The sequence below is a fragment of the Thunnus thynnus genome, chromosome 12 (genome assembly GCF_963924715.1).
Source record: "Thunnus thynnus chromosome 12, fThuThy2.1, whole genome shotgun sequence".
NCBI lineage: Eukaryota > Metazoa > Chordata > Actinopteri > Scombriformes > Scombridae > Thunnus > Thunnus thynnus.
Genome location: NC_089528.1, coordinates 945,431 through 957,766, shown reverse-complemented (window position 1 = coordinate 957,766; position 12,336 = coordinate 945,431). Strand labels below are relative to the sequence as shown.

General features: G+C 38.3%; 1 protein-coding gene across 3 annotated transcripts in view; it reads left to right on the top strand.

The window, feature by feature from the left end:
• Window positions 1-618: 618 nt before the first annotated feature.
• The window catches only part of LOC137193554 (tissue factor-like), a 39,097-nt gene continuing 27,379 nt past the window's right edge, over window positions 619-12,336 (top strand). The window contains exons 1-5 of one of the 3 annotated variants that reach the window (XM_067604765.1): window positions 619-828; window positions 2,189-2,303; window positions 3,175-3,264; window positions 9,530-9,636; window positions 10,983-11,161. In XM_067604765.1, coding sequence (XP_067460866.1) covers window positions 762-828; window positions 2,189-2,303; window positions 3,175-3,264; window positions 9,530-9,636; window positions 10,983-11,161 — 558 coding nt within the window. In that variant the 5' untranslated portion in view covers window positions 619-761. The remainder of the gene's footprint in view (window positions 829-2,188; window positions 2,304-3,174; window positions 3,265-9,529; window positions 9,637-10,982; window positions 11,162-12,336) is intronic. The other 2 variants (XM_067604766.1, XM_067604764.1) reach the window with 2 other exon arrangements.

The following is a 12,336-nucleotide window of genomic DNA, read 5'->3' as shown; positions in this document are numbered from 1 at the left end:
GGAAATAATGCATTTGTTGGGAGCTATTTTCAGCAGCTGGTTAATCCTAATTTGGTGCTGTGATTGACAAGTCAAACTGTTCTCCATAAGAACATAATGTATACAAATCATATATCAGTTATTTGGAATTTAAATTCTAATATTGGGTGTCAGCACTGAAATCATATCAGTCTATCTACTTTTTGCAGGTACTGATTCACCAGTGTTGTGTGTGAGATTGGAAAGTGATGAAAAAGTTTCCTATTAAACTACAGAAATTGAACTGGACCACTTGGAAAAATGCCCACTGGCTGCCAAGACAACAGGACATCAAACTTTGCTTTACACAAAAATACGAGCATCTTGATGCTGAGAATCTCATTCTGACAAAGAAAGACTCCACTATTTGGTTCTTGTAAAGGTGGGTGTAACTATTGCTAAGTAATTACTCATGTTTCTGTTTAACACTGGGCAGTTATAGAAGGAGACATTCACAGTTTTAAGGGGCAGTGGGGTGTTGGCCCATTGAGATTCTTGTTCTTAATCCATGTTTTGGTGAGAGGCAGAGTTCAAGATGAGCAAATAGTTGTAGAACCTTCCATGAGCAGGCAGGCATGTGGGAGGGATCAGCCAGCAGAACACAGAGGCCTAACCCTGAACAGACCCCGAGTTCCCGCATCTGCAGCTCCCACACTCTTTGTCCCACTGAACAGAAACTGCAGCTTAAACCCAGAGAAAAATCTTATCTACAACAAGGTTATAGGATTTTGGCTAATGCGGACATGGCCTCTCTGAAAACTGTATTTTATCTGGGTGTCTGCTTGTCTTCTTGGATTATCACTACTGCAGGTAAAAATACAAGATAGATAGATAGATAGATAGATAGATAGATAGATAAATAGATAGATAGATAGATAGATAGATAGATTTTTTTTCTGGGCTGACTACTGCTCACTTTGAGCTAGTACAGAAATTTGTCTTTTATACTGTATTTTTGAGTGTAACAGTGCTGTACAGACATTAGAGGGTGATGTTTGTTTATGGCTAATATGTCTTTTGCATGTTGTCGAACTTTATGTTCTTTGTAGCTTGTGATGGAATCTCTTTGGTTTGGGATTTGGTTCCGACATTCCTGTGCTAATTTAACATGGACATAATGCTCAATGGTGAACTGGAACTAAGTGTGTTTACTCAAGTACAAATTTGAGGTACTTGTAGTTTACTTGAGTATTTCCATTTTATGCTACTTTGTACTTCGACTCCACTACATTTCAGAGGGAAATATTGTAATTTTTACTCCACATATTCTGTTGTTTAAATCGTCTGCTCTTTTCTTTTTATAAAATGTGTTATGCATTTTGTGTGAAAGGTGCTATATAAATAAAGTGTATCATTATCATAATTATAAAAACATATGATACACATATATTATGATGCAATACTATTACTATTTATCTGCTCAAAGTATCAAAATTGGCTATACTTTGAGAACATTTTGCTGATAATACTTCTGTTTTTTGTGTGGATGTCAATTTTTTTCTCCAACTCATTTATCAATGTTGGTTTTGATGTGATTACATTCATTCACTAAAATTATGTCTGGATGTGAAAATATCCATTCGAAAAATACACTGAAAAGTGGACATCTTGACTTATTTCAATGAAAAATTCACTGAAATCACAACAAAACAAAACAGAACACAAACTCAAGAAGGGGGAATATTCAGAGATCATGGAAGTGTGGAAAAGTGATATGCATATACATGTGCATCATCAGCAGCATGGCAATGATATGATGTCATGAAGCAATTTTGAAATGTGACCCATTATCTCGTGGTGTAAAAGGATGGGTTCACATTTCTTCAAGTCTGTCTTAATACAATGCTCACATCCTCACATGTGCATTGAAAGCCTTGTTTGTGGTTGTAATTGTTCGACCTGTCCATACAGGAAACCTGCAAAGAGATCCCTTTTTAAAGTGATTTTAATTTAAGTGATGGTGGACAAAATCCACAGTCCTCATTCTGTGTAAGAATAACTTTTAAAGTGTAGCTGAAACTAACGTGAGGCCCTAGCAGTCTAACTTGCAAAAATCAAGGAACCTCCAAGGGAACAAAATTTTATACTAAAAACACAGCTACTTTAGAAGATACGCACTTGATTTGTCTAACTCAGACCTATACTTCAAATGTCTTATTGTCATTCACAGATGAAGACTCTGTGCCCAAAGCAGAGAATGTGCGCTGGGTGTCTGTGGACTTTAAAACCACCCTCACATGGACTACCACTCCGTCTAACTACACATACACTGTCCTGTACTCTATGTGAGTTCACACACGCACACATGCACGCATGCACGCACATACACGCGCGCACACACACAGAAAGAGAGTTTATATGCTGGTATGTGTTATTGCAGAAGTGAGTTAATTAAAGAAGAAACAAAACGGAGAGTAAATTATGGTTTCCATCCCCCATTAATTACAGCATATCACAATTATGAGAAACTCATGAGAATTCTTCCTTGTGATTATGAGATCTTCAGCTGGGAACTGGATTCAAGAGCCCAAGATGACATCCAATCATTTGAATGAAAGCCTAAAACACTTTCATGCTACCTAGTTTGCTTCCGCATTGGGCACAATGCTCAATATTTTCTCTCTCCCTGACCTCACCCCCTCACTTCTGCTGGGCCCACAGATCTGCTTTAGATCCATACTTTCACCTGAACAGTCCCAACAAATTATGATGCCTGTGTAATGTTGACATGATTATCACATCATCTCATCTCAGTAAGCACTATAGGGGCATAAAAACATGCCAATGTCTTAAACTATGGCAGGAAGTGTTTTCAAGATCCTGTTTTTTCAAATCGCATACTTACAATTCTTCCTATTATTATGCTACATTTCTCTTGTAAAGATCACATTTGTGATATATTCTTACCTTTTATTTTTTTTAATTTTAATCTATTTATTTATTTATACAGTGTGCTGCTGTACTGAAGTGATATCACACTGTGTTCCATTGTGTCCGGTGACACTGTTTTTTAAAAACTGTATATTTATTTTTAATAAATTGTCGGGTCACGTTAGTATGTCAGTGATAAAAAAGTGTTGGAATGTCAGCAGTCTGTGATTTTTTTATTTAAAGCGTTATTATCATGTTTTGTGTGTTTTGTCATGTGACTATCAGTGATGACAGTGACTGGACTGAAATTCCTGACTGCATCAGATTGTCAGAATCAGAATGTGATCTGACCAACCACATCATGGCCCACGACAGGTAGGAACAGGACCTTGTTCGAGTTCACTTTGTTCATCATTTAAGGCCCTATATAATATCCCTATGTGGTAGGGTTTAGTGACTTTAGTCCCCATTGACATAACACATTTTACATTCTTTTGTAATTTCTTTTTTCGATCAATTTTGTATTGTATATCAGTATATCACACAAGTGTAAACATTATACATTTTACATGTTTTCTCCTCTCTTCCACTCCCCCCATAATGTCACATATATACAATCTTAAACTTTGCGAGATCTACTATGGAAAACGTTACAATTGTGCAAACATAAACAATTAACAGTCGTAATAACCAAACTCTCCCCCACCCCTTTACCCCAGTGGCGACCCCTGAAACCCCACCCACCCCCCCACCCACCTTGGATCTCTTACTCTCTTACCCCCCCCCCCAAAAAAAATTGAATAAGAATTAATGTCTATCACGCTGCATCATCTCCTTAACTAAATTATAAGCCTCCTCCCACATTTTAAGTGTCTTAAGACTGGCCCCATGCATTCGAGCCACTGACCACTCCATCAAGACGATTTCAATAAGCGAGTTGGCCCACTGTTGCATTCTATCAGCAAACTTGTAATGTATCAGTTGGTGATTGGGATTCTTAGACGTATTGAACAGATTTGTCCACACTGTGTCCCAACATATCACTTCATCATTTGCCCTAGTTAGGTCTCTATGCCATATGGCTTCTACTGGTAATGTCTTGTTGGGTTTGGAAATAAGTTTATATAGTTTAGAGACAATCCCTCGCGTGGGTCCAGGTGGGGCTAACACATTGTGAAGAGGGTGCGTAAGAGGTGCAGACCCCCATGGGACACTGTAGGCCTTCATGGCTGACCTTAACTTCAGATAGAAAAAGTATGATGAACCAGGTAAGCCATATTGGGTTTTTAGATCATTAAAAGCTCGCAGGCCACTGTTATAGTATAGTTCTTTCAAAACGTTGATTCCCTTACTCTTCCAACTTGGAAATGAGAAAGGTAAATTGCCGGTCAAGAGTAGAAAGTTGTTAAAAATCGGTGAGTGGTTATGCCATTTGAGATCTGCACGCATATATTTCATTACTGTATGGACAGTTGTAAGAAGGTATGTAATTAGAGGGCCTAGACACAATTTGGCTTTTTTCAATGGTATATTAGAATAAACCAGATCTTGCAATCTATGAGGCAGTGAGAGATTTTGCCCATTCCAGCCAATCAAAGGCTTTTTCAGCATCCAGTGATAGAGCCGAGCACGGAGAATCAATACTGCTAGCTGAATGGATAATGTGCAATAGGTGACACATGTTGTCTGATGCTTGACGAGTCTTAATAAAGCCAGTCTGATCATTATGAATTAATTTTGTGAGATTTACTTCTAGTCGGGTTGGGAGCACTTTGGCATATAATTTAACATCACTATTCAAAAGAGAAAGGGGTCTATAATTACCGCATTGAGACAGGTCTTTATTTGGTTTTAGAAGTACAGAGGTTATGGCTGTGTTGACGCATACATTGAATGCACCCTTATCAATTGCTGCATTAATCATTTCCAGCAGCGGTTTCCCCAATACATCCCAGAGGGCGAGGTATAACTCTGGCGGAATTCCATCCCATCCTGGTGACTTACCCTTCTTCATACTAACAAGAGCCATCCTTAACTCCTCTAAGGATATAGGGGCATTGAGCAACTTGGCTTCATCGTTTGATAGGGAGGGCAGATCTAACCCCTGAAAGAAATGGATACATTTGCCAGGGTCAAGTGGGATTTCAGACGCATACAGAGTGGAATAAAAGGTCTTGAATTCAGTATTAATGTTGTGGGGGTTGCTCAAAGTACCAGCAGGAGTTTTTAATGGCCACAATATTTGAGTATTTCTCATTATTTTTCAATCTCAAAGATAGAAGGTGGCTAGGCCTGGCCCCATTAAAGTAGTATGTCCTTCTTGTCATATGCATCAAAAACTCTGCCCTGCGTCTTAACAGAGAATTCAACTCAGTTCTCGTTATGGTTATTCTTCGTTGTAGCATCTCAGAGTATGAGGCCTGTTGTTGGGCCTCTAGTTGGGTGAGAGTAGTCTCCAGCTCAGTTATTTTCTTAATTCTATTTTTGTTTAGATGAGAGGAACAAGTGATGGAGGAGTCTCTGATGCAGCCCTTAATCGCATCCCACACAAATCTGGGGTCATCTACAGAACCTACATTTATATTTATAAAGATATTTAAATTCTCTCCAAGAAAGTACAAGAAGTCTTCATTCTTCAGGAGAGAAGTATTAAACCATCACCGCAGTGCTCTGGTAGGCGTATCCTGAAGTGTGAAACGTGCTGCAATAATGCTATGATCAGATAGAGAGCAGGGTTTGATTAAAACATCATGTATCTCTGAGAAAGATGCGGGTGAAGCCAGTATATAATCTATTCTGGAGTAATTTTGATATCTAGCTGAATAAAAAGTATACTTTTTAGGTGTGGGATTGACAGCACGGTACAGGTCTGTTAGACCAAGTGCAGACAGAAATTTTTGAAAATCTGTGGATGCACGTGATTGATTGTATGTGAGACGTTGCAGTGATTTATCCAGTGTCATGTTCGCAAAGCAATTCATGTCTGCACCAAGAATCAGAGAAAAATCTTGTAGTTGCAGTAGGGTTGCAGTTAAGTTTGGAAAAAACTCTGATTCATATTGAGATGGCACATAAACAGAAATAAAAGCGAAATTGCGCCCAGCTATAATAGTCTTGATATAGGAAACCCTGCCATCATCACTACCATATTTCTCCAACACAGTAATGGGGAGCTTGCTTTTTAACAATACTAATGAGCCTGGTTTTTGTATCTAGAGATGCAGATGCAGCCACATAGATGATTTTTATCTCTGTCAATGAAACGCAGCAGCTTCATGATGACAACGCACGGGATGGATTTGCCGTTCACGTCTCGTTTGGTAGCACCTAAGTGGTGTGCATGCATTATTTCCACAGGACCCAAATCTGGAAACCACCATGAGATAGAATCCGACATGTAGTTTAGGAGATGCGATGTCTCTGCAGTTTCAGGGACTCCGTGCACACGTATGTTGTCTCTGCGAGACCTGTCCTCCATGTCCGCAATTCTCTCCTCCAGTTGGTCATGCTGTGCAGTAAACTTTTTAACAGATGCTGAAAGCCGGCTGTCCACCTCTGCCAAACGGTTCCCGTCTTTCTCCAAACAATCCATACACTCCGAAAAGCCCGTGCGCATGGCCACCATCTCGCCCCGAAGTACAGCGACTTAAGCATCCGCCAACTCCTGCGTCTTGCTTGTCAGCTGCGCCACCACATCTTGTACGAGTGTAGGGATAGCCTCCTTCATAGCTTCTGCAACCGCTAGATTAACAATGTTAGCTAGTCCCTCATTGTCGGATGACGGGGCTGTAACCACCTGTTTGCCGGCTGCCTTTCTTGAACTCGTCGCCATTTCGTTATGAAAAAATTGAAATTAACACAGCGAAACTGAAAAAACAAAAAAAGAACAGCTTAAGGTATGCAAATAATGTGAAAATTTGGGAGGACGCTGCAGAGCTGCAAAGGAAGCGTCCTACATCCCCCGCGATGGCCACGTGACTCATTCTTTTGTAATTTCTAATGGTTTCTAATATGTATACTCCTTATGATATTTCTCTGTCATCAGCATTATATTTATGCGTCTTGACTTTATGACAACTTTATCTTAGTTCCAACTTATCAAATAATATAGTCACATGTTTGGTTATAGCTATTCAACTCTGAGTTTATGACATTTCAAAGATGATTAAGTATAATATTATAGGTACTCAGTGTCTGTATGTCTTGTCCAGCAGCTCTCCAGAAACAGGGGAGAGAATTATTCATTTCACACCCATATCAGATCATCATGTGGACAATGAGAGAATTTGTTGAGTCCAGAGTGACCACACTCAGCAGATTCTCCCAGTTTACCACTATAAAACTAGAGACATATACCCTCAGCATGCAGACGAGCAATAGTTTTTAATACTGAAATATAACCTAAAAACAGATTAAAAACATTCAGTTTAAGCAGTCAACTATTATCAATTTTATTGCAACCATCTAAAATGAAGTGATGTGAACTAGAATATGTTATTACAAATGTATGATCCATCAGAAAGACAGATTGACATTTCTATGTGGTATCATCTAGATTTTTAAACTCTGTAAAACAGAGCCAACAAATGCAGCCAACAATTTTGAAAGGTACAATGTCTCCAGTGGTCAGACAATAACAGGTCCTATTTGACTGTTATCAGCCTATTGAATAGGTGTTATCATCACACATCTGTCCCAAATATATGGGCTAGTAGGGGCCTCCTAAACCTACTAGTACGTTCAGGAGGCTGTTATCACCCATTTATTACAGTGAGCCAATATTGGTGGTGTCCAGTAGGCGCAGAAAGCCTGTTATCAGGCATATGCTGAAGATTCCACATGGCTCCTGCTTTGACATACTGACCTTTGAACCTTGACCCCGGTGGATGTTTGAGGGCTTATAATACAGCAACAAAAGAGGCTACAGACATGGGACCAACTGAGAGCTCTTGACCTCAGCTATCATGTGAGTCAACAACTGGGTTTGCTGTCAAATGTATAAAATATGTTTAAAATTAATTTCCACCCATTTAACAATTAGATATATAAAATCTGATCACACCAGTAAGTACTGAATTAATCTCTCAATCCAGTACTTACAACCTCCAATCCTAGGAAAAAATGTAAAAAGATTTTTTTTTTTTTAAACCTAGAGCCATGCTATGCAGCTTCATACAAATCAGCACCACAGTTGTAATTCCTCTGGTTTTCAAAGTAGGATCAAAGGAGAAACTGAGCCTATCGTATTGTCGAGTTATCAAGGACAATTTCATGTTTTTGTGTTTCAGAATGTTAAAGATATCGTTAAAAGAAAACCATACCATGGTGACAGTGAGGAAAATACTTTCAGGCAGCAGGTCCTCCAATAAGCTAATCGCAAAGCTTCAAATTTGGGATTTCAAATTCAATTCATCCCTGGGGCACTCTAAAATCTAAATTTTTTATTGAAAGAACATGTTCAAACAGTTTCATAAAATAACATAAATAACATAACAGCTCAGATAACTACACAACGCAAGGACAAAGATAATTGAAACAACATGCAACTATATGGTTTCAGCGATAGCAGCATCCATAGTAAGCACCATAGCAACAATAGATGAAAGAATCTCATAATAAATAACAAACTAAACATCATAAACATTCACTGAACAAAGATTATGAAAATAAAATGCACATTTCTCGCTAGAAATATTATCAAAATGCATTTTAATGCTGAAACTAAAATATCTTAAAATATTGCGTTTTCCACTGAGAATAAAAGGAATATTAACCAGTTTGTTTGTTTTTTAGCAGAGAAACTTGATAGTCATGTTACAGTCTTAGCTGATAACAGTCAAAATGGGTGTTGGATTTGGTATTTGTGTAATTAATCCCTGTATCATAGAGGAGATTCATTCTCCCAAAAAAGTACATGTTTGTACCTCGCTTTACCTCTTTTACACTTCCTGTTTGGTCACAATTGATTATCTTTTATTCAATATTAATACATATAGAATAACATTTAGAATACATTACATTTTATTCGTAAGTTCTTATAAAATATGGGCAGTGGTTTGAAGTTTCTCTGTGATGTATAATACCCTATAGTATAATACAGTTCAAAAAAGAAATGTTTCCTTTTTCCAAATCAGAAAAAATACTTGAAGCTCCTCCATATTTTATCCATCCATGTTTTTTCTCGCCTGGATATATGTTCGTCTGTCTTTATAAATGTTTTTAGTTTCAGTAAGCTGACTAGTTTGGCTTTTAATCATATTTCCTTTTCCCATTTAAGGCCCTATTCACACCTGGCATTAAAATTAAACTTTGGTGATCCAATCACAAACTCTAAGTACAAGTGTGAATGGGCCCAAGATGCACACATAGGACACATTGAGATCAGATTAGCAGTATGTCCACGGATGCATCCTGGGCCATATTGAAGGACTGCCTACTCAATTGATGTGTGATCACAACACTTGTGATCAGATCACCCAAGATGCATGTTAATGCCAGGTGTGAACATGGCCTAATTTTAGGAATTTCCTGCCCTCTCTCTATACCAGTCACTGTAACGTCTTTAAAAAAAAAAGAAAAACCCTGTATTCACCATATTGCTTGCTCTCCGACAAATACTGATGTAGTCCTATTTTGACAGGACCTACACTGCTGACATTCAAACAGAACCTGCTGAAACGGACCATTACTTTGACCAGGAGGAGCCCCCTCACACTTATTCCTCAAACTTCAACCCCTATAAAGAGAGTAGGTGACACACACACACACACACACACACACACACACACACACACATTGCAGTTAAAGTTGTGATATACAGAAAGGTAAGCTAGAAATATCTTGCATCCATTTCCAAAATGGCTCAGAGAGACACAAAACTACACTAACTGCTACATGTTACAAGCAAGAATCTTCCCCCAATGTATAAATATTACTTTGATAAGTAAAACACAGCTTGATCAATTATTTAGTTGCTGATTATTTTTACTCCTTTGGTTGTTTTTAATAATAATAATAATAATAATAATAACAATAATAATAATAATAATAATAATAATAATCTATAGTTATAGGAAACTGTGCCCCACATATAGGGGCATTTTTATTTTCAAAATATTTCTAAGAATAGACATACACACAATTGGACAAGTCTCATTGTTGTCACAGGTAAGTCACTGTGATTTATTGGTGTGTTCAGAGAACCAGTGAATGGCCAAATTTGTCTTGTGATATAGTGAGACTCAATAATCAAGATTTCTACCCTATAAGAGTTAAGTTTGAAAAGTGTTGCCCATACAGTGAGGAACACACAGAGAATTATCAGTGACTCTGCAGTTCCCCTCATCTCTACAGAGCATTCTAGCTCGTTGTTCTGGTTTTCCAGCGCACAACTTTGTACACTACCTACCCAAGACCAAACAGCAGCTGGTGAACATGGTGGAGCATTTAGCAGTTCAAATAAGACATATTTTTCTCAGGAGTTGATGGAGACCAAATCAGAGCTGGAAGGAGACTGAATGTGCAACTTAGATTTGTCTGGTGGCCAGAAACACAACTCCAAATGGATGCTAATGTCACTGTGCAATAAGACAATAGTATGCTTAAATATTTGCCATAATGACTTGACGATATGTCAGATGTGTTAACAAGATGTCCTGCTGCCCCCAAGGGCCCCCAAAAATAAATCAATGTAGCTTTAAGGACATTTATAGACGTCCATTACAGTCATTACAGTTGGCGGGCATAACAGAGAGATACAACTGAGTGTCATCTGCACATTTGTGAAAGAGATGCAATTTCTACGGATGACGTGCCTCCAGAATCATGTATAAGGAGAATAATATTGGTTCAAAATTGACCCTTAAGGACCAGAATTTCAACAGGAGGAAATCCAATTTAAAGCAGTTCAGGATATACCCACACAACACCCTAGGCTGTTAAACAGAATGTTGTGAGCAACTATGAAAACACAAATGATAGTGTCACTAAAACTGACTCACACCTTTAAGCTTTATGAATAAAACACTTTCATTTCATATTAATAATAAGCCTGTCAGGTAGTTTGACCGTAACTGTGATTTCTCCTCTACCAGGTAAGATCAGTGCTGTTAAGTTCCGTGTGGAGATTGTAGAGGAGAGCAGTGTGACTGTGACCATCACTGATCCTGTGACCAGTATCCATGTACAACAGAAGCAACTCACAATCAGAGATATTCTCAAAAATGACCTCAAGTACAAGATCAGCTACTACAAGTCTGGAAGCACAGGGAAGGTATTCCACTGCCAACATTCACCCTCATATACAAGTCTGTCATCCAAATTACAGTTTCAAAGAAATGTGATTAAATGCCTACTAACATTAACCACAATAATCAGGAATGTTTAAGTGTTCAACTTATTGGATGTAGTTCATCAGCTGGTTATTTAAAAGATACAGGGGCAAATTCACAAATAATGGATTGCTGCTGCTGATAGCACCATGAATTGCATATCATCTGCAACCGCTATCTGCCCCGTCACAAAGTCCAATTCACAAAAGATATTGCACTAATGATATGATGGCGTAAACACACCTGTAATGTTTTGCAGCTGAGTGCTATTTTCCCTTGTTTTGCATCTGATTGAATGAGCGGAGTGGTTTTCAGTGTTTCAGGCTTTTCTCCACATTTCAGCAGAAAGATCAGTCCATAATGAATGTCTTTAATTAGCAGAGTAGAGAGGGTGTCTGCCTCCCGGACCAAAACTGGAAGATGGTTCCACAGGAGAGGAGCCTAATAGTTGAAGGCTCTACCTCCAATTCTACTTTTGGAGATTCTAGGAACCACAAGTAAGCCTGCATTCTGGGAGGGCAGTGTTCTAGTGGGTTAATAGGGTACTATGAGCTAGCTCTTTAAGATATGATGGTGGCTGACCATTAAGGGCTTTGTAAGTGAGGAAAATTCTATTCTGGATTTTACAGGGAGCAAGTGCAGAGAAGCTAAAATGGGAGAAATATGATCTCTTTTTCTAGTTTTTGCCAGTACACGTGCAGCTACATTCTTGACCAGCTGGAGAGTTTTTAGATACTGCGGACTATTAATAAGGTATTCCAATAATCCAATAAGCCTAGAAGTAACGAATATGTGGACTAGTTTTTCTGCATCTTTTTGAGACAGGATGTGCCTGATTTTGGCAATGTTACGTCTAGAGTAGGTAAATCATTGAATAATGTCTTTTTAAGGTGTTTAGGACCAAGCACAATAACTTCAGTTTTGTTTGAGTTTAGTAGCCGAAAACTGCAGGTTATCCATGTCTTTATGTCCTTAAGGCATGCTTGGACTTTAGTTTATACGAATATTTGTTTCATACTAATATTTTAAAAATTATTTGTTTTTGGGAAGAAAAAAAAGTCATGTAAAATACCAAAGCGCAGGTTGGTTATATCACTATCTCAGTCTCTCTCCTCTG